The 19,802-nt window shown below is 41.6% G+C and overlaps 1 protein-coding gene across 2 annotated transcripts in view; it reads right to left on the bottom strand.

The window, feature by feature from the left end:
* The window catches only part of UBE2E3 (ubiquitin conjugating enzyme E2 E3), a 55,215-nt gene that overhangs the window by 22,632 nt on the left and 12,781 nt on the right, over positions 1-19,802 (bottom strand). The window contains exon 1 of one of the 2 annotated variants that reach the window (XM_041473236.1): positions 7,494-7,594. The exons of the other annotated variant lie outside the window; for it this stretch is intronic. Coding sequence (XP_041329170.1) covers positions 7,494-7,561 — 68 coding nt within the window. The 5' untranslated portion in view covers positions 7,562-7,594. Of the gene's footprint in view, positions 1-7,493; positions 7,595-19,802 lie in introns of those variants that run through there. 2 annotated transcript variants of the gene reach the window in all.

The raw sequence follows: 19,802 nt of genomic DNA, 5'->3' as shown, positions 1-19,802 counted from the left end.
TTGTATCTAAATCAGAACTTGAGATACACGGCAATACTCAAATATTCACAAAAAGACAAAGGATTGAATAATTTACTCTGCAGACCCCCATCTGTGAAAATGTCTTTCATCTGTAAAGACATTATCTTATCCACCCTCTATCCCAATAAACACAACTGTAAACAGACTTTTTTTTAAACACATAACAGAAACATTTGATTTCTTTTGATTTAGTTTTCTCAAATACTTCACTTTTACTTAGACTTAGATTCAAAACATAGCTGCATTACTGAAGAAGACAAAAAATGATCCCAACAGCAGCACATCTGAACTAAACCAACTCTCCCTGAAAGACAAAGAAAGTTCTTCACGTGCTTGAGGCTGGATATCCCAGTCTAGCAGCTCAGACACACCCACAGAAGACACATTGGCAAAAGCACACACAACACAGTTAAAACCTACAGAAACATTCTCAGGGATTTCTGCACAGCTACTGAATTATGATCGGATCCTTCAAGAATGATCAGGCTCCAGCAGCCTCTCCAGAAACAAGCAACCAGAGTAAGGAGGAAAGAGCAGCAGGAAAACTCCACTGGTGTGTGGTGCACAGAAATAATATGGAAAAATATTAAAGTTCCTTTTCCCACAACTCACCTCAGTGCCACACTCTGCTCTGGGAATATATGACACACCAGTGCTGAGGGAGGCAGGAGCAGGAGTTCATGGTGACTCCATGAATGAAGTCTGGAAACAAGCCAGCTGAGTGCTGCATCAATCTGTTTCCCTGCCCAGCATAAGACAAGTGATGCTGAGAAGTTAAAGCTATCTGTATGGTGTTTATTGGCCTCTGGGCTGTGCCCTATGCTGTAGCTGAGAGGCATTTTCCAGGTCAAATGCCATCTCCAGACTTGAACAGATCCCATGGGTATTGTAACAACAATAAGCCAGAAAGACCCAACGTCCAAAAAACTAAACCTACAAATTCTATGCGCTTGGCTGGTTTTTTTTTTTTTTTTTTTTTTTTTTTTTTTAATCACAGAAACACCAAAAACAAACTCTGCTGAGGTAGAGATTAATTTGGTATTTGATAAAGTAAACTGGACTCTATCAGTTGACCCACTGCATTCCAAGCCGCTGTTCATGAACACAGTTACACAGGATTTTAAAGAAAGTAAAGTCTGGAAAGGGGTCAGTACTGTTCCCTCAGCACCCGAGGGCCTGCCTCTGTATGTTCTGCACCAAAATGACGGACAAGATGCCCTATACAAGAGCTGTTACTAGTCTTAGATGGGAACACCTGCTGGAGAAGAGGTTAAAGATGTCATGGCCCTGACAGATGTACCAGGCACACAGGAACTAGCGACACCCAGCCTGAAATTTGACTTCAAGGCAACATTCAACATCTTTTTTGTGTGCTGACACAACGTTAACTTTTGAAGCCTAATTATGATAATTGAGATTTCAATAAACTCACTCCACTGTTGAACAACAAACAGAAACATGTTATCAGGCAGGATTTGTTCAGAGCTGCCAAAGAGATGCTTAGCATGTCCCACTCCTCTGTTCCTTTCAGTGGGGCTGTTCCAGGACAAACACACTTTCAGAAAAATTTAAATAGTCTGGAACAGCTGGATGCAATCTTGATGCTTACTTAGAAGTGCAGCATAAAAGGCATGTCCAAAAATGAAACAAAAGCTGTGTGCTCAGGTCCAGACTTGTGGGGAGAATTCGCATGAGTGCTGAGGAGCTGTCAGCAGAGCATCAGTGGGAACTTGTGGAAAGGAGTGGAGCAGAGAGGACCCTGTTCCCAGTGGTTATGGAAAGTCAGACAGGCTCAGTTTTACTGTCTGGGAAACGTAACAAATGCCAGCAGCAGGAGGTCAACTAAATAGAGCCTTAAAATGATAAATCAGATCAGAAAATACACAGTATTACCTTCTGTTCCTAGAGAGGTAAGAGTTTATGTTGTCTGGAACAATTTTAGAAACATTCCATGCAGAACACACTACAGGAGGAGATCCTATTGTCCCCTTTTCTGAAGATTTATCAAAGACCTTGATTAGCCTCAGGGAACCAGGGGATCTAGGTAGAGGAGCTGATTTCTCAGCCTGAAGCTGGGCTACTCACTACCTATGTCAATGTCATGAGCAGGTTTAGCTCTTGAGCTGTTAATGGCTTTTAGTGGCAAATCCAAGAAACATGCAATAGGGCAGGAGAGAGGGAGGCAATAAAGGCCAATGGAGATCCAAAACTGAGGACATTTTCCTATTTAGAGGTTTCTGGGTAGATACTCCTCCCAAGTTTAATGGAGGAGGTTGAAAAGCTTTCAGCAGAGCTATTTTAATCTGCAGCATTTCACAGGATGAATGCAGGGTATATAATGGTTGGTATATTTAGTTGGTATGGAAATATTTTGCTGGCATAGGCTATGCAGAGAATTATTAAAATGAACAAGTATATTCAGTCCTTTTGACCAAATTCTGTTCTCAGTCTTGTCTGAGGCTCAACTAATGTCACTGATGACAGTAGAGTTACTTTAAATAAATACAATGTATTATACTTTGGACACTAAGAAATGCTAGTAAGAATTAATTTGCTGGTTCAAAATTCATTAAAAGATATCAATTCACGCTTTTATCTAAGGTATAAAGTATACTTTAGCGTATATCTAAAAAAATAACAATAATTAACATTTAACAACTAACAACTAAATTATTAATATTGATAATGTATAACTAATGAATTCATTTAGTCAATGAATTAATAAACAATGTAAAAAGAGGCAATAAAACTAAAAATTAATCAGACCTCCAGTGCTTTAGATAAAAATCTATTTATAATTTCTTCAGATTGTTTTACAGAAAAATCTGTAAGAACCTCTACACTCTCTCCACATAAGATACAAAGTCTCTTAATATAAGATACAATCTCTTGGTATAAGAAACAAAATCTCTTCAGGTTAATTCACTGTTGTTCTGAGCAAGAGCAAACCCCACAATCTTATTATTTACTTGGTTAACAAATTAGATCCATATTCAGCTATGGTGTTATATATGCATAGGACAACTGCTGACATATTGCTCTGCCAGTGCTTAAGAGCATTTCTTTACCAGTTAAACAATCTTTCCATAAATAAACACATCTTTTCTGTTATCACAAGCTATAAAGCAGTTCAAGAGCCCTGAAATGATCTTTTCATTAGTTTGAGATGCTTAAGGATCTCAGTACTGAAACATCCCCAATAAGCCTTATGAGTCAGGAAGCAAATAAATCCTGCTCTCCCATTGCCCTAATGAGAATGCCTAATAAAAATGTAAACTAATTCTCTTGACTGCCACTATCCTGTCTACTGAATGAAATCTTCCTTTTCCTTATCATATATTATAACTTTAAAGCTACAATATATTTATGGCTGTTTGAGATCACTCAGCCAATGCCACAAGCTGGCACTAGTTTCTTAACTTCCCTCATTTTTTTCCTTGGCTGAGGCCAGACAATATCACCCACCCTGCTAGTGAATCCATCCTCTTCAAGTCAATACTGTAATAACCTCAGCCAAGTCCATCCTCCATCAACAAAGCAATCACAAAGCCCTTAGCTTGCAATATTTCCTTGTTGGAGGTATACTTCAGTAAATTTGAATTATCTCTTTGATTATAAACATTTATGGGTTTTTTAAACTCAAATGAATATTAAATACACTTAAACTGTGCTTTCCTTCCTCTCTCTGTAAATGTCTCCTTGTCCTCCTAACGCAAACAAATAAAGGCAGTGCTTCTCCCCACAACATTTGTCACTGTTAGCAGCCAGGAGGACACTTCTGTCCCCTGTTCCACCTACACAGAGGTCCTTGCTGAGCCCTTTTCCTGCATCCCCAGGGTCTCTGCAGGGAAGTAAGAGCTCGAGCAAGCAACAATTTACCTGTCCAGCAACAAAAAGAAGACAGTGGGAGGATATTTCAGCTCATTTTTATGCCAGACTTGGAAGCCAACCAAGAATTCCAGCAGGACCTCTGGACAATTTGAAAAGTTGTAAAAAACAAAATAATCCTGAAGCCTCCAACTAAAAGCCAGGGGTTATAAGGGAGAGTCAAGAAACCCTGGGATTATGCAGAAAAGCAAGTTATCTGGAGAATGGGTCAGGAAAGAGCTGAAACAGGCACCATTCTCACACATGGCCAGTAACTGCAAAGCAGAGCCATGCCACCCATAGCAGCCTTTTACCACTCTCTGGTCTAAAGCAGGATCACGAGATGTGTTTCAAGGCAGACTTACCACGGTGGAAGCTGCCACCGTGAACATGAAGAGGATGAGACTGTTGGAGAAGTGGGCTGCCTTTCAACACACAGTGCTGGAAGCAAAAGCAGGTTCCTTTGGTCCTGATCAGCCATTTAAATTGCTGTCAAGGCTTCTGCTAGGGGAGCATTTCTCCCAGCTGTCTCCTGAGGGAATACATCTTACCAAGGGCCAAACAGGGAGAAGACTGCCAATCTACTCTTCCCCTCTGCAGTAGACTGCTGCTCCTTGCACCATGGCCAGCACGTGGAAAGAAGTGCTAGGCCCTCAGCTACCTATGGACATAGAGGACATGGCTGGACAAACTGAACTTTTAGGTGTGCTTCTCCACACTTCTGTTGGGCGCTCTCCCTCCTGCTACCTCACAATTGCCAAATCACATGTTCAGAATGGGCTGGCAGGCACCCAAGCTTGTTCCTGGCTCTCACAGGTCAAACTGCCAAAAGTACTTTGCCTAGAAACAATGATCCTCCTCCTCCTTGTCTCAGACACACATCTAACAGGATGAGTGTCTCCCTGGTCACAGAGAAGGCGTCCAGGCAGACACGGTGCTTGGGAGCACCGTGAACATCAAGGGAAAGCAGGAACTGAGCACCATTAATTCCTTTGTGCGTTTGTACAATAGGAGTTAGACCACTTAGGAGACAGCGTCTTTATTTGTTTACTGTAAGGGGCCTAATGCATAATTAGGCAGAGGGCCTTGCCCTTCAAAGTCCCTCTTCTTTCAGCCTGTGCTCTAACCCTTAGATGAAAAACTCACAGAAGAAGGGAACTGAGCATGTTTTGCCCATGTAATATAAGCAGGTCTGGTGGCATGCTGATACTTCCCTGTCTCCAAGGAGAGGAGGATAGCAGCTGTTTTGCTGCTTCAACCTCCTGCTCTTGAGTTGATTCACACAGTGTTTGAAAAAAATAAAGCCACAACACAGTGGGTCCGAGCTGGGAAACAGGCAGAGCATCTTATGCAAGTGTCATTACACTGTTCTGCATACAAAATGTCCTGCATCAACCTGCATGAGACTCAAGTGTTTCCTCCTGACAAGCTCCAGTTGAACCATCTGTTTTAAGTAATGGGGGTTTTTTTAATTAAGAAAGAAAAGAAAAAAAAAAGAAAAAAAAAAGAAAAAAAATTTTACTTGAGTATTGATGTTTTCCTGGAGTACTGGAAGATACAAGGCAAGGGAAGAGCTCTTTCTCAGAAAACATTCTGCCAGACTCCTGCTCCAGGATGCTCCTGTTGTCTTCTCCACACAAGTGCAGAGTGTGGACGGAGTCCCTCCCAGGGGCACTGGCCATCCTGCCTTTGCTGTGTAGACTCTGCTGTACTAACACAGCTCCTCGCAGGATCCAGTGACAGTTCTGTACTGAAGGGCAACCTTCAAGATGAAGTTAGGCCAGCTGGTGTTCCCTTACAGTATTCATGCCTCTGTGGAGATCTGCCTTTTGGCACTCTGTGTCAGGCCTGGCAGCTCACCTGTGCCTCGTGCTCCTTGCCTTCCTGCCAGCAGCACAGGAAGGGGAGCTCACTGCAGCACTGCCTCAGCCCTGCTCCCAGTGCTGCCAGCCACACCCCCATTCATAGGGAGAGCAGCTCCCAGAGCTGGCAGGAAATCAAGACTGACCCCCTGGTAGATGCCCACTGCCTGCAAGTCTGGTCTATACTTTTCAAATATGCACATGACTCCATGCAAGAGCTCGCTGATACCACAGTGACCCTCCACACAGCCCTGCCTGCACAAGGGCTGAGGCCCTTCTCAGCTCCCAGCTTCTGGCACTCAGCATGACTTTCTTCCGTGTTCACAGAACAGACCCAACAAAAGTCATCCAAACTGTTTGGATCTGAAAAGACAGCTGGGATGAAAACACTGACAATCATAAAGGTGTGTTTCAGGTGCTGAGGACAAGCCAAAGTGTTTTTTTTTCATGATTGCAACTGATTAAAAGCCAACGGAGAAGTTCCCATGTCTGGCACTGAGTTAAGCCATCAGATCTGTTTTATATGATTTCCTACAATGCTGACTTTACACAGCCAGTACTGTGTAGCTCAGCCCTGTGTAGAGGATGACAACTTCTGCAGTGATGGCAGCCACGTGTAACATAGATCTTGAAGTCTGCTTCTCACAACCAGTAAAAACTACATTTGCTTCCATTTGGCATTTTTCCCACCTTCCTGGAAATGCCATGGTTAAACAGTTAGGTCTTCTTCCAAAAAAATTGTGATTTAAAATAAACACACAGAGTTTCTTTGAGAAATGAGAACTTAATTCTGATTTCAGTGATCACACAACTGCTAGAGGAACAGCACTCAGCACCCAGGCCTGGCAGAAAGACACAGAACAGTGGCAGCTGGGCAGCCATCTCCAGACAATGCCCATTCCTGCCTGGTGCCTGAAAGGGACTGATGATCTGGGGTGAGACATCCTAATTCTCATCTCCTCCCACCACCACAGAAATTTTCTATTCAAACACAGGAGCTGCCAAGGAAGGGAGTGAATGAGGAGGATGTGCAGCAGCAGGGTTATAACCTTTTCCTGTGACAGAAGAGGGCAGCTCAGAAAGAAACTGACTCCTGATCTGATATTTTATTCCACCACCCATCCAGATTACAGCCCAAAGCATACACAGTGTACTGTGAATTTGAGCCCCCTTTGGGTCATTTCCCATTATGTGTACTACTAATGAATTCAACAGCTGCAAATCAGGAGGGGAAAAGGGAGTTTGAGACCTATGAGTGCTTCATCTGGCCTACACCTGCATTTCTGGCATATATGCAAAGTGCATCCAGATCATACTCTCTTCACTGTAGGTAGGGAACACAAGAATTGCCTCCATCCATCGTGTGGAAAGTGTACTTAACTGACCTCTACCAAGGACAAAGTTCCTCTGTAAGACACTCTGAAAGGGGTTTGTGCTACCTCCCTGAGCAGAGCAGCAGCCTGAGCTCTGTTTCCTAATTATGTCTGACCTGGAGGACATCAAGATAAGCTATCCAGATCTCTTTTCAAACCAAGCAGGAGAACCATTAGCTATTGCAGATAAACTCTTCAGTGCAAAAACTGTCCTTCTGGACATGTCTTTGTTAGGATTAGCACAACGGGGCCTCTGAGAAGCATCCCAAGTAAGAAACCAAAGGAAGTATTTGTAGTGTTGAGGAGGCCTGTACAAACAGACAGTGCAAATGAACAAGAGCCCATTATGCCTTTCAACCCTCTTACTTACTGGGTAGTGCTAGGGTTTGCCCATCCTTCTCCCACATGTGAGCTCAGAGCCACTCCTGCCCTGAGCATTACACCCTTCAGCACTTACTGATGACAAAAGAAGGTGCAGTTTACACTTACTTTTACAGCTCCATTAAAAGGTGACCTGCAAATAAAAAAAAAAATCAAGCACATTTAGTATTATGTGCTGAATGCCCCCAAATAAACAGGATTAAATGAGCATTCAGCCCTCATGTAAAATTTAGATGAAAAGACTGGCACTGAATGTGTACTTTGGTTTTATGCTCATGAAACAAGAGTCCTTCCAAACAGCAATGTTCTGAGCAGTTCCTCAAAACTACTGGCTCCACATTTCTGCCTCTCCCTGCTTGCAGACAGCACAGTGGGATGGAGGTGTGGCAGAAATATTATCCCTCTGAATGGTGTATTTCTGAAACTGCAAAAAGAAAGCTGGCAAAGCGAGGGGACATCAGGCAGGCTCTAGCTCCCCTGCTTTCTCTTTCGTTACGCTGCTCAGGCACCAAAGTCTAGGCTTTCCAAACGCACTGACCTGGCACTGGGCTACACCCCCTGTGGAGGCACTGGGGGCTCAGACGTATTTGAAGATGAGGTTTTGAGGTCTGGTACAAATTTTAGCAGTGCATTGCACAGCTACAGGTAGAGCTTTTCCCTGTAAAATAATGAACACAATAGCTATTTCCCACTTGCAGTCACCAAGCTGGTTTCCCCTCCTCTTTCTGTGTTTGGCCCTGCTTAACTGACTCCCCTCCCTCAGACCCAGATCAGGAAAGTGTTTCTGCAGGTGCTCAAAACTCAGTGCCTTCAATGGGAGACAAGCATGTGCTTCAGTTACTGGCTGGGTTGTTCAAATATATACCTTTCCCACCAGTGCTCTCTTGTACCAAATTCTGTACCTTTATTATCAATTACCTGCTATAAAGCGATGAAAAATAAGCTCATAAGGGACTTATGAGGCTTTAAAAATACTGTTTTGTAAATACAAGTGTTAAAACAACCAGAGGTGTGCACACTCCCTACATCTAAACGTATAATTACAGGTAAACTGATTGACATTGTCTAGAAATATTATTTAAACTAAGAAACTAAACAAGTGAGCTATAGCAATTCCTGTCAACAATAATTCTTTAAATTTTAGTAGACTGATAAAGACATCCGCAATGGGTTAAGAAAAAAATTTAAGAATAACTATAATGTCAAGCAGGAGATCTTTTAAATTAAAAGTGCTAGTGAACTAAAAAAAGGCAGTAGGTTATGCCAAATTCTCACTTACAGTTTAAAAGAGGCAGGTGATGGAGCTGAACTGAAAGCCCTGAACAAAAGCTGCTTGGTTCATCATTTCTCCTTACCATCCTCCCTGAATAAACCCACCTACCTGACATCTTTTTGCTTTCAGCTAAATACACTACTCATATGAAAGGCAGGTTTCCTCCAGCCTTGCCTGGGAAAAAGCATACCAGAGAACAGTGTGCAGGCATGGTCATGCCCCACGTGCAGGCACAGCAGTGTCATGTTAGTGCTGCTGCCACAGCATGACTGACCACTGACTAAACAGAGGAAACCACCCAGGAAGAAAAAATGTGGCATAGTGTCTAAACCACAAAATAAACAACAGAATAAAAGCCCCAGACAACACTTATGGGTTTTTTTCATGTTGTCTGTAATAACAGTGGACATCCTATTTTAGAAACTCATGTTGTACCAGGAGCTTCCTATAAAGTAAGACTGGCAGAATTTTTGTTGCCTGTCTGCTCTGGCATCCTCCAAGCAGTCCTTCTGCTAATATTTCAGCATACCATTAAAGAGGTACGCACATTAATTGTGTACAGAGAGAACCGTGCATGAAACAGCAGCACAAGTTCTGGCTGAGCCACAGTCCCTCAGCACACGACTTCAAGGAGTGTTCAAGCGAGCCAAGGAAAAGCAGAACCAGCAGAAACTACAGCACACTCACTACTTGTTTAAGAGCTGCAACAGGCAGAAGTAACACTTCAGCACAACACCCTCTCTTAAATAATTAGAAGCATGATTGAAAAGGAAAAAATATACTGAAGACATACACAGTGAAAGATTTAAATGTTTAAATTACTCTACAGATTTACATTAATTTCACCTATTTTCAGACTCTCAGCTGTTAGACTACTAGGCAACGCCATCTAGTGATGCTAGCCGAAAAAAGTCATGCTCCATTCTTTGTTGAAAAGAATCACTCTTGAAAAGGTTCACTCTTGCAAAATTCGTTTTTGTGGAACCACAGTATCAAGAGGTGCAAATATTTCAGTACCCATAAGCATTTTCAAACCTGCAGCATTAACATAGCAAAAAGGTCTGAGCTACTTTAGTTATCCTGAAGTAATTTCCAGAACTGACAACAGAGAAAGTGAGTTGGGTTAATCACATCACAATTTAAAAATGCACACAGCATGTAGTGTTGATATGATATCGGGATACAGTGGAAAGCCCAGTAAATGACCTCCAGATTTGGAAAGACCTAGAGATATTATTTGTATGACAAAATAATTTACCTAAATTTTGAAGATTTCTGTTTGTATGTGTAAAATATGTGCTTGAAAAATGCTATCCCTTACACTTTTAAGGAAAAAGAAACCCCTGTGTGGGTTTAAACTTTCTTTTTTTGTCAGGTGGAACCAGTCAGTCATCTGCTGGTGATAGCTGTGAGCTGTAATTAGCTTCTGGTGGAAATTGCCAGCAGATGCAACTAAAAGTTTAAGTCAATTGGCTCTGCTTCCTCCTTACAAGAAAACTGGCATTTCAGGGCTGCATTCCAGCATGATGGATCTTAGAAACCAAAGCTAATTTGACAAGAAAGGGAAGTGTTCCTTTTCTTGGTCTGCTTTAACCCTGAACATGCTGCATATTCCTGCCAAGGATTATAATTTTTTTGTTCTTTTGTTTGGGTTTTTTTTTCCATTTGCTTTTTAAAAAATCCCCATAGAAAGTAGCTATGATTATACAAGAAATATTCCACTGAAGAAAGGCCAGTGTTTAGTCCCAATTACTGAAATCACAGCTGTGGAGATGAGAGAGGAAGAGGATGCAAAAAGTCAGCAATGGTGAACGAAGGCAGCATGTGAAACAGGACTTGGAACAGGAAGCTCAGCAAGCTTAGGGACATGAAAAGCTAAGCAAAACCCTGAAGCACCCGGACTGCAGCTGGTTCACACTCAGCCTGAGCCATTGGTCTGTGACAGTTCTGCACTCTGGCTGCACCACACTGCACCTTTCAACAGTTCCACAGCAAATGCAGCATGGGTATTTGCTCTCACCCTGCTTCCCACCAGTTTCCTGCATTTAATTAATATTTCATTATTTCAACATCCAGGCTTGATCAGCCTGTAGTGGTGTATGGGTTATGCATTCCTGTGACCTGTCCTGATCATGTCCTTCATATCTGTTGTCGAATAGATAGTGAATGTTCAGCCATGACGAGTAATTGGTATCATTGCTTTACCAGCTGGGCTTTGTACAAGCCTTGCTGGGATTTAACTTCCTAGTATCTAACTCCCAGGGATATTTGAAGACCTCAAATAGTAGAGAAACTTCACTTCCCCAAAGCCACCGTTAGTTTGCAATGACCACATCCAACACGTGTTTTTCAATGAGAGGGTGTCTATTCACTGAGTGCTGGCACTTCTCTTCAGAAACAAAACTTCTTAACAAATCAAGGAAAAATCTACACCTCTGTGTCAATGGCACACAGGGACACCTGCCTTATTGAACCAGGCAGCATGACGAGAGAAAGTGTTTCTGCAGGCTGCCTTTCAGCACCCACTTCATCTGTATACTACAAAACTTAGCTGATGATGTCTTCAGACTCACCAGAAAGTAAAGTGATTTGGGATACATATGGAACTCACATGCAAAACATATCAAACACAGCACTTACACAAAAGCTTAATGGAACAATGAGGAGTTTTGTCAAGCAGAAACTCAAGCAAAGTGGCATTTTCTGACACTGGATTGACTGGTCACATTGTAAAATACCGGAATTATGCAGATTTTGCTAAAAAAAAAAAAATTATACTAGTGACTGTATTGATGCATTTCCTGAGGAGACATGCAGTGACAGCACAGCAGAACTGCCACAACCATTCTCACTCCAGCTGCCCCATATATGTACAACTCTCTCCTAAATGCCTTTGAATGCTCACTTTGTAACAGGTCAGCTTCTCAGAAAGATTTGTTAAAAGGGGGTTATTTACCACAATTTTTCTAGCAGATAAACCAGAAAATACATACATGCACATGCTTGAGTACATTATCCTCACACAATATTTGATTTTTCACAAGGTTTAAAAGCACTCTTAATAATGTGATTTCCTTTAAAAACAGCCCATTTTAATATCAAGCCTCTTCCAGTACGCTATATGGCTTTAGCTAGATGGGATCCTTTCCCCTCCAATTAAGAAGAAAAAAAATCCTGTAGATCTAATCCTGCCTACCGGTAACTTGTTCTTTCTCCTTTTTTTAAGGTTAATACATACCACTTAATTATAAATCTAGTGTTTTCTACAAAAATGGGATCTTTCTTAAGTACTCTTCTGTTCTGTCTTCCTCTGAACCGCAAAACTATTTACCAAGACTATTATCACGTCTTTCTTGTTAAACAGTTATTCTTCCCATTAAACAAGCAATAGAACAAATCCTGATTTCCTCTTAAAGCAGCAGAAACGCAAAGTTTCTGCCAAAAAAATCTACATAGCCAAGATTGTTAGCTAATGTACCTTCATTGCTCTTAAGGCTAAAGCATGTTGCACCACATAGAAATCCATCCAGAAGCAGAAACTCTCAAGATAACAGCTCTTCAGGCAAAAAAGGAGCAAGATACTAATATCTGTACAAAGAGAGGTAGATAAAACTGGACTCCTACTTAGCCCAAGGATTTCCTGCACACCTAAGTGCTGTGGAGTGCTTAGCCCTCCAATATCCTGGTTTCACACTGAGTAGCTCCATCCCCAGGTGGGGTGGAGTGGCATGGCAGGACACAGAGCCAGCCCTGCCTTAGGTGTTTCCCGATGGAAAGCAGGGGGCTGCCAAACCAAATGTGCTGCATGCAAACAGCATCTGCACCATTCTCCGCCTCTGTGAGACACCATTCATGCAAACCCCAACATCATCTTCACCCAAAGTATCCATCTGGGCAGAAATATGGCTCACAGGCTTTGCTATTCCTTTTGAGATCTCAGCTCAGTTTCTGTATGCTTGCTCTTTTCTAAAGGCAGAACAAAGAGAATATTTGGCTTTAAAAACGTCTTGGAAACTACAAATGAAAAATTGCATGACAAGTATACAGCTTTAATCACATCTCTCAAGGGGACGAGATAGCATTTCTGCATCCCCATCTTGTCTTTTCTCTGCCCTGGAAATTCGTAAGATGATCGGAGGTACAAATGTTCATATTTGTAGGGGGAAAAATGACCTACATTACATTCCTAGCAGATCATGTAAATAACAGGATGTAAAGTCTCACAGAATTAGTTTATATTTGAAACATTTTCAAAATATTGTTTTAGCTGGGTATAATAGACCACCATAAGATGTGACACACAGCAAACACAGGGCTGCAATTAAACAGCTGGCAAACAGCCAGAAAGAGATAAAGGCCCAGGCTGTCACTTGCTAGACAATATATATGGCTATTTTGGCAGCCAAAATGAATGTGATAATTGAGCCATGACACATTAAAAAGGCACACAATTTCCAAGGAAAGAGTTCCTGAGCACTAAACAGGGAGCATCTATAGTGTGCTTACAGCCAAGCACAGTTTATGAGTAATAACAAGAGCGGGCTGATGACAATTCAGCAGTGCCAAGCCAACCTTGTCTCATGCACTGATTTACCACAGACACAGAAATACAGCAGTCAAGCCCACAGTGGCCTTCAGAAACAATAGGTGTTTGGAAGACAAAGTCCAGGAGTTTTTCTAGTGTTTCACTGCATGTTTTATTAAATAACTTAAGGACACAGCAAACAAACAAAGGTAGCAAATGAAGACATGGTTTTAAGTTAACACCCAACAGCTATACAAAGCTTCCTATAAATGTACTCCATCGAATTAACATGCTGACATCAATTGCATTTCCTTCTTGAAAAAAAGGTCTTGAAAGCCTATACTCGGTCAGCCCCCAGCCCATTCAGTCACTAACCTTCCACAAAATATAGGTTCTTCAAGATCTAAAATTATGCTCATATAAAAGAAGGCTAAATTTAGGCTGTTACAGGAAAATCCCTATGAGGAGTTTACTTCCAGATCTTAGTCTAAACTTAACCACATTAGAGGTGTATTCAAATAAAGAAATTGCATGTGTAGCTTCCCCAGTCAAAAGGTGCAGTGCATCAAGAGAGCTTACAAAAAGAGTAAGAACCCACTTGCAGATCCATTCACACCAGTGATATCTAGAAGACAACTGCACAGCTCTCCATGGCATCAATACCAGTGAACCACAACTGACCTGAGGGATACTGGCAAAATTTTTGTAAATGATCCCCTGTACTAAGCATCAAACAAACAGAGGAAAAACTTTTGAGACATTAAAACAGGGTCTCTTCAATGTAAATTAATTTCTTTTCTCAAACAAAAGTATCAAAGTGCTTTAAACCATTCAGATTTCCTCAGAAAAAACTCCCTAGCCACCTCAAATAACCAACACAGACTTCCAAATCCAACAATCAGAGCAAACTGGCATTGCCATACTGGGCCAAAATAAAGAACCAGAATCAATACTTGACTTTATACTAAACCAGTACAACTACAATAATTACATAATCTACTTTTACACAATTATCTTTAATGGCTGTGATAGTAACTTCATTAAGTGTGAGTAAAGGAAATGGAAAGGCTTAAAGATGAGGTCAGAACATGCACTTTTGGCTGCTTCCTCAGGAGATGCATCAAATATGTTATTCGTGTCTAAGGACAAGCAGACTCTTGAGGGTAGCTGCAGTGCCCGAAAGAAAAATTAAATCATGTCACGCATTTTTCTGACCCACAAATTATAAGAAGTATAAGGGAACAATTGCAAGAATAAATTAGTTGACCCTCATCTGAAAATTTCATACTATTGCATTCATAAATGGCATATTCTAATAGTGAAATATATTAAAGAAATATAGGCTTAAATTCTTTTTGTCCCCAGTACTGCAGCAGACACACAGGCATATAATCCCACAGGCTCTGTCAAGTGATGTTTTGTAGCTGCCAAAACAAGGCCAATTCACATTCCCTTCGGAAAAGCATTTAAACACACACATGGTTTCCTGGAAAAGGTGAGAAAGGTGGGCTTCCTCTGCCTCAGGGCCACAAAGCAGAAAGGCAGTAATTAAAATTTAGACACAAAAGAGGAATGAAGAGAAGTAAGTCCCAGTTATTTAACATACTTCATATACTTACCCCTTGCCCAAATATCTTATGAAATCTCAGTAAAAAAAGGGGGTTTTCATAGATCTTGTATCCAGCCTGATTGTGAACAGACAGGTATGGAAAGAGTTTCATCAAAATAAATTGCAATAAAAAAATTAATTTTTCTTATAGGTTAGGAGAAAATAGGATGGAAAACTGGTTTAGGACAAGAAACAAACACACTTAAGTAGCTGTGCGGTGTGAGAACTTTCAAGGCCTGTGAATCAAGGACTGACAAAACTGTGTCAGGCAGAAAAGGCTGAGTAACTCAGAAGAAGAGGAATACTACAAGTAGGTAGTTTATTTACACCTACCAGGAAATCAGAGAGTGTTTCTCGTTACGGCTATGTTAACTCAAATCAACCCTTGGCCCCTTGTAATGAGCTATAATTGCAAAAGAAAATTTGGAAATACAAGGAATTACAGGAAGACTTTTTAATCTTCTGCTGCAGAGAGTAGTAGCTGTAAAAAAGGTGTGTCCCAGTATATTGCAAAGCACTAATCCTCCCCATAAAGCAGAATACCCTGGAGTAGATAATAACATTCTCTGTGAAGTAAATCCTCTATTTATTTATACTTTGGCACAGTTTCCCAGTGTTTACATTTATTCAGTAAGCCAAAAAATTACTCAGACTTATTTTTTCTTTATATTTAACATATAGAAGAATGACAAAGTTCTGAGCACCTGGACCATAATTAAATCTATAATTCATACAGCAGCATGATGGCTAACACATAAATTAAATCTACCTGCCAGAAGAATTAATAATATCAGGAACAACTTACTGCAGATTCCAAAAATGAGAATAGAAAGGTTTTACAGTAAAGCTTCTGTCTTTCAATCTTCCCTTAGGAAAACCTTTTCCCCCATATTTCTATTCCAGTGGTGATCCAGACTCCACCATTAAAACTTTAGAGGCCAGAAAAAAACTCAGAGAAACTACTGACAGACTGAGAGGTGCAGTGCCCGTTAGCACAGGAACTGGAGCCACACTATGAGCACAACACGGCTGCACCACCAGCACACTGGGCCCAGCACTGCTCCTCAGCAGGACAAGAGCTGGCTCTGTGCTGCACTGCTGGCTCTGGAGCAGAGCTGGGGTGCCCCAGGGACATGCTCACTCCTAACAGAGGTTCCATCTTCTTAGGAACACATACAGCTGGTGCAGTTTCATACTGCAGTTTATCCACCCACCTAAGACAGAACAGCGCAATGGGGTGTTCCTATGTCCTGCCCTGCATCCAAACTGGATAAAAGCCAGGCTCTGGCTTGCACCTAGCTAAGAGACTGTAGTTACACACTCCAGCAGTGCCAGGATGACTCACGGCGCTTTGCACTCTGCCAGATGACTTTGAAGAGACCAGAGAGTTGCATATGGAAAGCACAAGCAGATGCAGCACAGCATCTCCCAGACACTCGTCAAGCACTCATTGCTTATGGCATCTACTGCAAAGCTAACCAGAACTGACCCCTTGGTCTGTGATCAGCAACCAACTTTAGAAAAAGATCAACAGAATTCTTTCAGAAATAACATTCAGTGCACTGCATGGACTGCTCACTGCACAATTTAGAGTAGCCTTTTTTTTTTCATTCAGGCTTCAAAAGCCAATGGCTCTTTCAAAGTTAACAAACGTGGAACTCTTCTGGGCATAAATGGATTTGGACTAGGACCTTGGACAATACAGTCTCTCATAATTACCTGTTCTTCACACACTTTCAAGCAGCAGAAAATCCAAATGACATTTCTATTGGTGCATTTTTTTCAAACAGCACTCTTATGTTCCCACCTCCTGAAACCAGCTGCTATCACACTGCTGGGCACATGTCATCTTTACTGGAAAGCTGCCCAGCCTGGATGGATGATTTTAGCAGGGAGATATCCAGCTTATCTCAGGTGTGGGGAGAGGTGTGTTCACAGTCATTCCTGTCTCCTTACTCCCATGTTTGAAAACAAAAAGAGAGTACAAGCACAGCTGAGTCTGACAATCCAGATAAGAGATTTTATTTATATTTATTTTTCCAAGGTCAGAATCTGGGAGTCAAGAAAAATTAAGCACATCAACTTGAATTTGTCAGAAAAAACCCCCAGAGTTATCAAAATCTCTCTTACAGTCCTGTGTGAGTGAAAAGTAGGCAGTAGCCATCTACAGCAAAAATATCAAGCACAGCCTGCAGAGAAATTCAGACGCAGTGCAAACAGCATAAAGGGCATCCAGAAGGATGAAAAGTAATTTCTCAGAGTAGTACAGCTCACATCCGTCTCCATTTTCTCCATCCCCGACCCCACCTTCTCTAACTTCCAGGAAGGCACACTGGTCACTGAACAGGAATTTTGCCAGGATGCCCTTTACATCTGGGAGAACCACACGGTGCTCAGCCTACAATTGCTGTTTTAGTATCAAGAGCTGCTACTGTTAGCTTGCCTTGTAATTGACAAGAAATGACTTTGCTTCTTCTATTCCTAAAACAAAAAACCCCAAGCAGGTTTAACAGAAAACCAAGACTTTAAATAGAGCTAGTCTGCAGTATTACCATGAAAAATAAACCAAACAAAACACTTGAAAGTAAAATGCTTTCACTGCATTTGTTTTCAGAGAACCTTGAAAGTAACTGACTTCTCCACATATGGATCTGTTTAAGGTCTGCTACTCTGTATTATCAAACAAATCACTGCTTTGTTTTGATGTTGTCCCTTTCACTTCAGAAACTTGTTTCTTTTTTAAAAAAAAAACAAGTTGTGGTGTCTTTGCTCTGGTATAACTAAGTACACCACCTGGAATTCTGCCTTATAAAAAAAAAAAAAAGGAAGAACCAAATCACACGCAAAATACACAGCAGCCAGGTTGCTACTGCAATTCTTCATACTACTCCAGCTATCCAAGACTCTGTGGAAGAAGGGGAAGGTGGAGCTAGGCACTGCTGTATAAAACTTGTACGGGTATCATACAAAATTTCTACTCCAGACAAGAAACACTTTTTCAGCCATGGACTGTGCATCAAATAGTTTATCATGTGAAGACCACCCTCTCAGATTAATGTTTAATCATGCTTGTAGAATTTTAGGTTCTACAGTATTTCTACCTTTTGCATAAGGATATATATCACTTGAGTAATGCTTAATGTGCTGTGCAACTTAGATCACTTAGATTTGCTTCCATGTGAGTATAGATTTAAAGTATTCAGTGCAAGTTGATTTTAGTCTCTTAAGACCTCTCTTTGCATTAGCTTTATAAAAATCAAACCAAAACTCATTATTTTCCTTCTAAGTCCAAAGCTCTGAACAGAAAACCAGATATTTGCATAAGGATGTTGGTTTTCTTTGGGCCCTCAGGGTGCAGAGGGAGATGTTACTAAATCTGTAATGTCCAACTAGAGCATTTGCCACTGATATTAATGAAGTAAATACAGATATGCCCTAGGTATCTATGAACAAGTTAGGACAGGCACTGATGCACAACAACAACACAGAGCTCTGTGTCAGTGAACCATCCCTGCACCACTCACTCGTCCCTCGGATTCTCCAGCCTGGATGAAGTCTTTGATGTGAGGATACCAGGGAGAAGGACAAACACCAGCTAAAGTATTAGCAAACCCCAGGCAGTGGGGATACAGTAGACAGGTCCTTAGCCAGAAAAGGTTTATTTGGAGAGGAACCTGCCCAATCTGCCACAAGAGCAGCCTTCACAGCAAGAACCACCATCAGCGGTTTCCTGATTGCATTTCTTTCCTATTGCATAGCTACTGATCTATTGAAGCACTTTCCACACCCTCTAAAATCTACTCTGCTCAAAGCATTTACAGCATAAATGCTTTACTGAAACTACAAACAAAAACAGCTTTGTGCCGCTAACCATCTCTTACAGAAAGGAGAGCACCCATGTTTCATTTGTCCAATGAAATCTGACCAGTTGATACTCTACTGATTCACTGTATCACATTTTGGTGACTTCCATGTCTAGGCTTCAGAATGAAGTGATAACCTGAGTTCAAACCTAAACCACCTCACTGCAGCTTCAAGCTCAACAAACTGAGCCAGCACTGACTGGGAAGCCTTGGCTTTCTGCAGCACCTGTACTGCTAAGCCAGTCAGTAGTACCCAGGCCTGAGTGCTGGGCACAGCTATCTTTGCTCAAGCTATGTTAAACAAGCTCCCAAAAGGCAGGCTGACTTTGCAATGAATGAGAGTCTTAATTTTCTTACTGATTTCCAGCCCTGCCACTGAAGCTACGTGAAGGGTTTCTGGCAAGGGAGGAACTCACCTCCAAGACAATTCGTTGTGAATCCCTGAGGCTGGCCTTTAGCTTTGCCGTGTGTTCTCTGACTTTGCTGGCTACCTTCCCAGCTCCTGCACCCTTCTGCATGCCTCAGAGAGGAACTACTCAAGTTTATAGCAGCATTAACTCATCAGCTGGAAACCTGCCAGGCTGCTTACATTTTCACTACAATCGTCTGAGCTCTGATTCCAGAGGGTGCCTCGAGACAGGATCCATGGTCACAGACAGCACTACACAACTGCTTTCTGATGTGCTTGATCCGTTTGGGGTGCTGGGCAAGATGCATTAGTACTTGCATAGCTACTGCAAACTGCCTCTGTAAGGACAAAAATGCCCTTTTCTTTAGTTTAGCTCATGTTAGAGATACTCATGTGCCTGTGGAACAAACACAGAGCACCCCAGCACAGGGCTTATGAAGTATCAACAATCAAGATCTACTGCAGATCTACCGCGCTATTTGCTTCTCACAAAGGTGACACACTTCTGGAGAACTGAGGACATGCGCCTAGTTTATTTCTAGTTAGCAGAAGGTGACAACTTTGTGCAATTAAAGTAGGATTAGGTAACAATGAAAACAAAGCCAAAATTGGCGGGGGG

The sequence above is a fragment of the Pyrgilauda ruficollis genome, unplaced genomic scaffold (genome assembly GCF_017590135.1).
Source record: "Pyrgilauda ruficollis isolate IOZ18807 unplaced genomic scaffold, ASM1759013v1 scaffold3, whole genome shotgun sequence".
Lineage (NCBI taxonomy): Eukaryota > Metazoa > Chordata > Aves > Passeriformes > Passeridae > Pyrgilauda > Pyrgilauda ruficollis.
The sequence above is the reverse complement of the archived record's forward strand: the minus strand, read 5'-3'. Positions and strand labels throughout refer to the sequence as shown.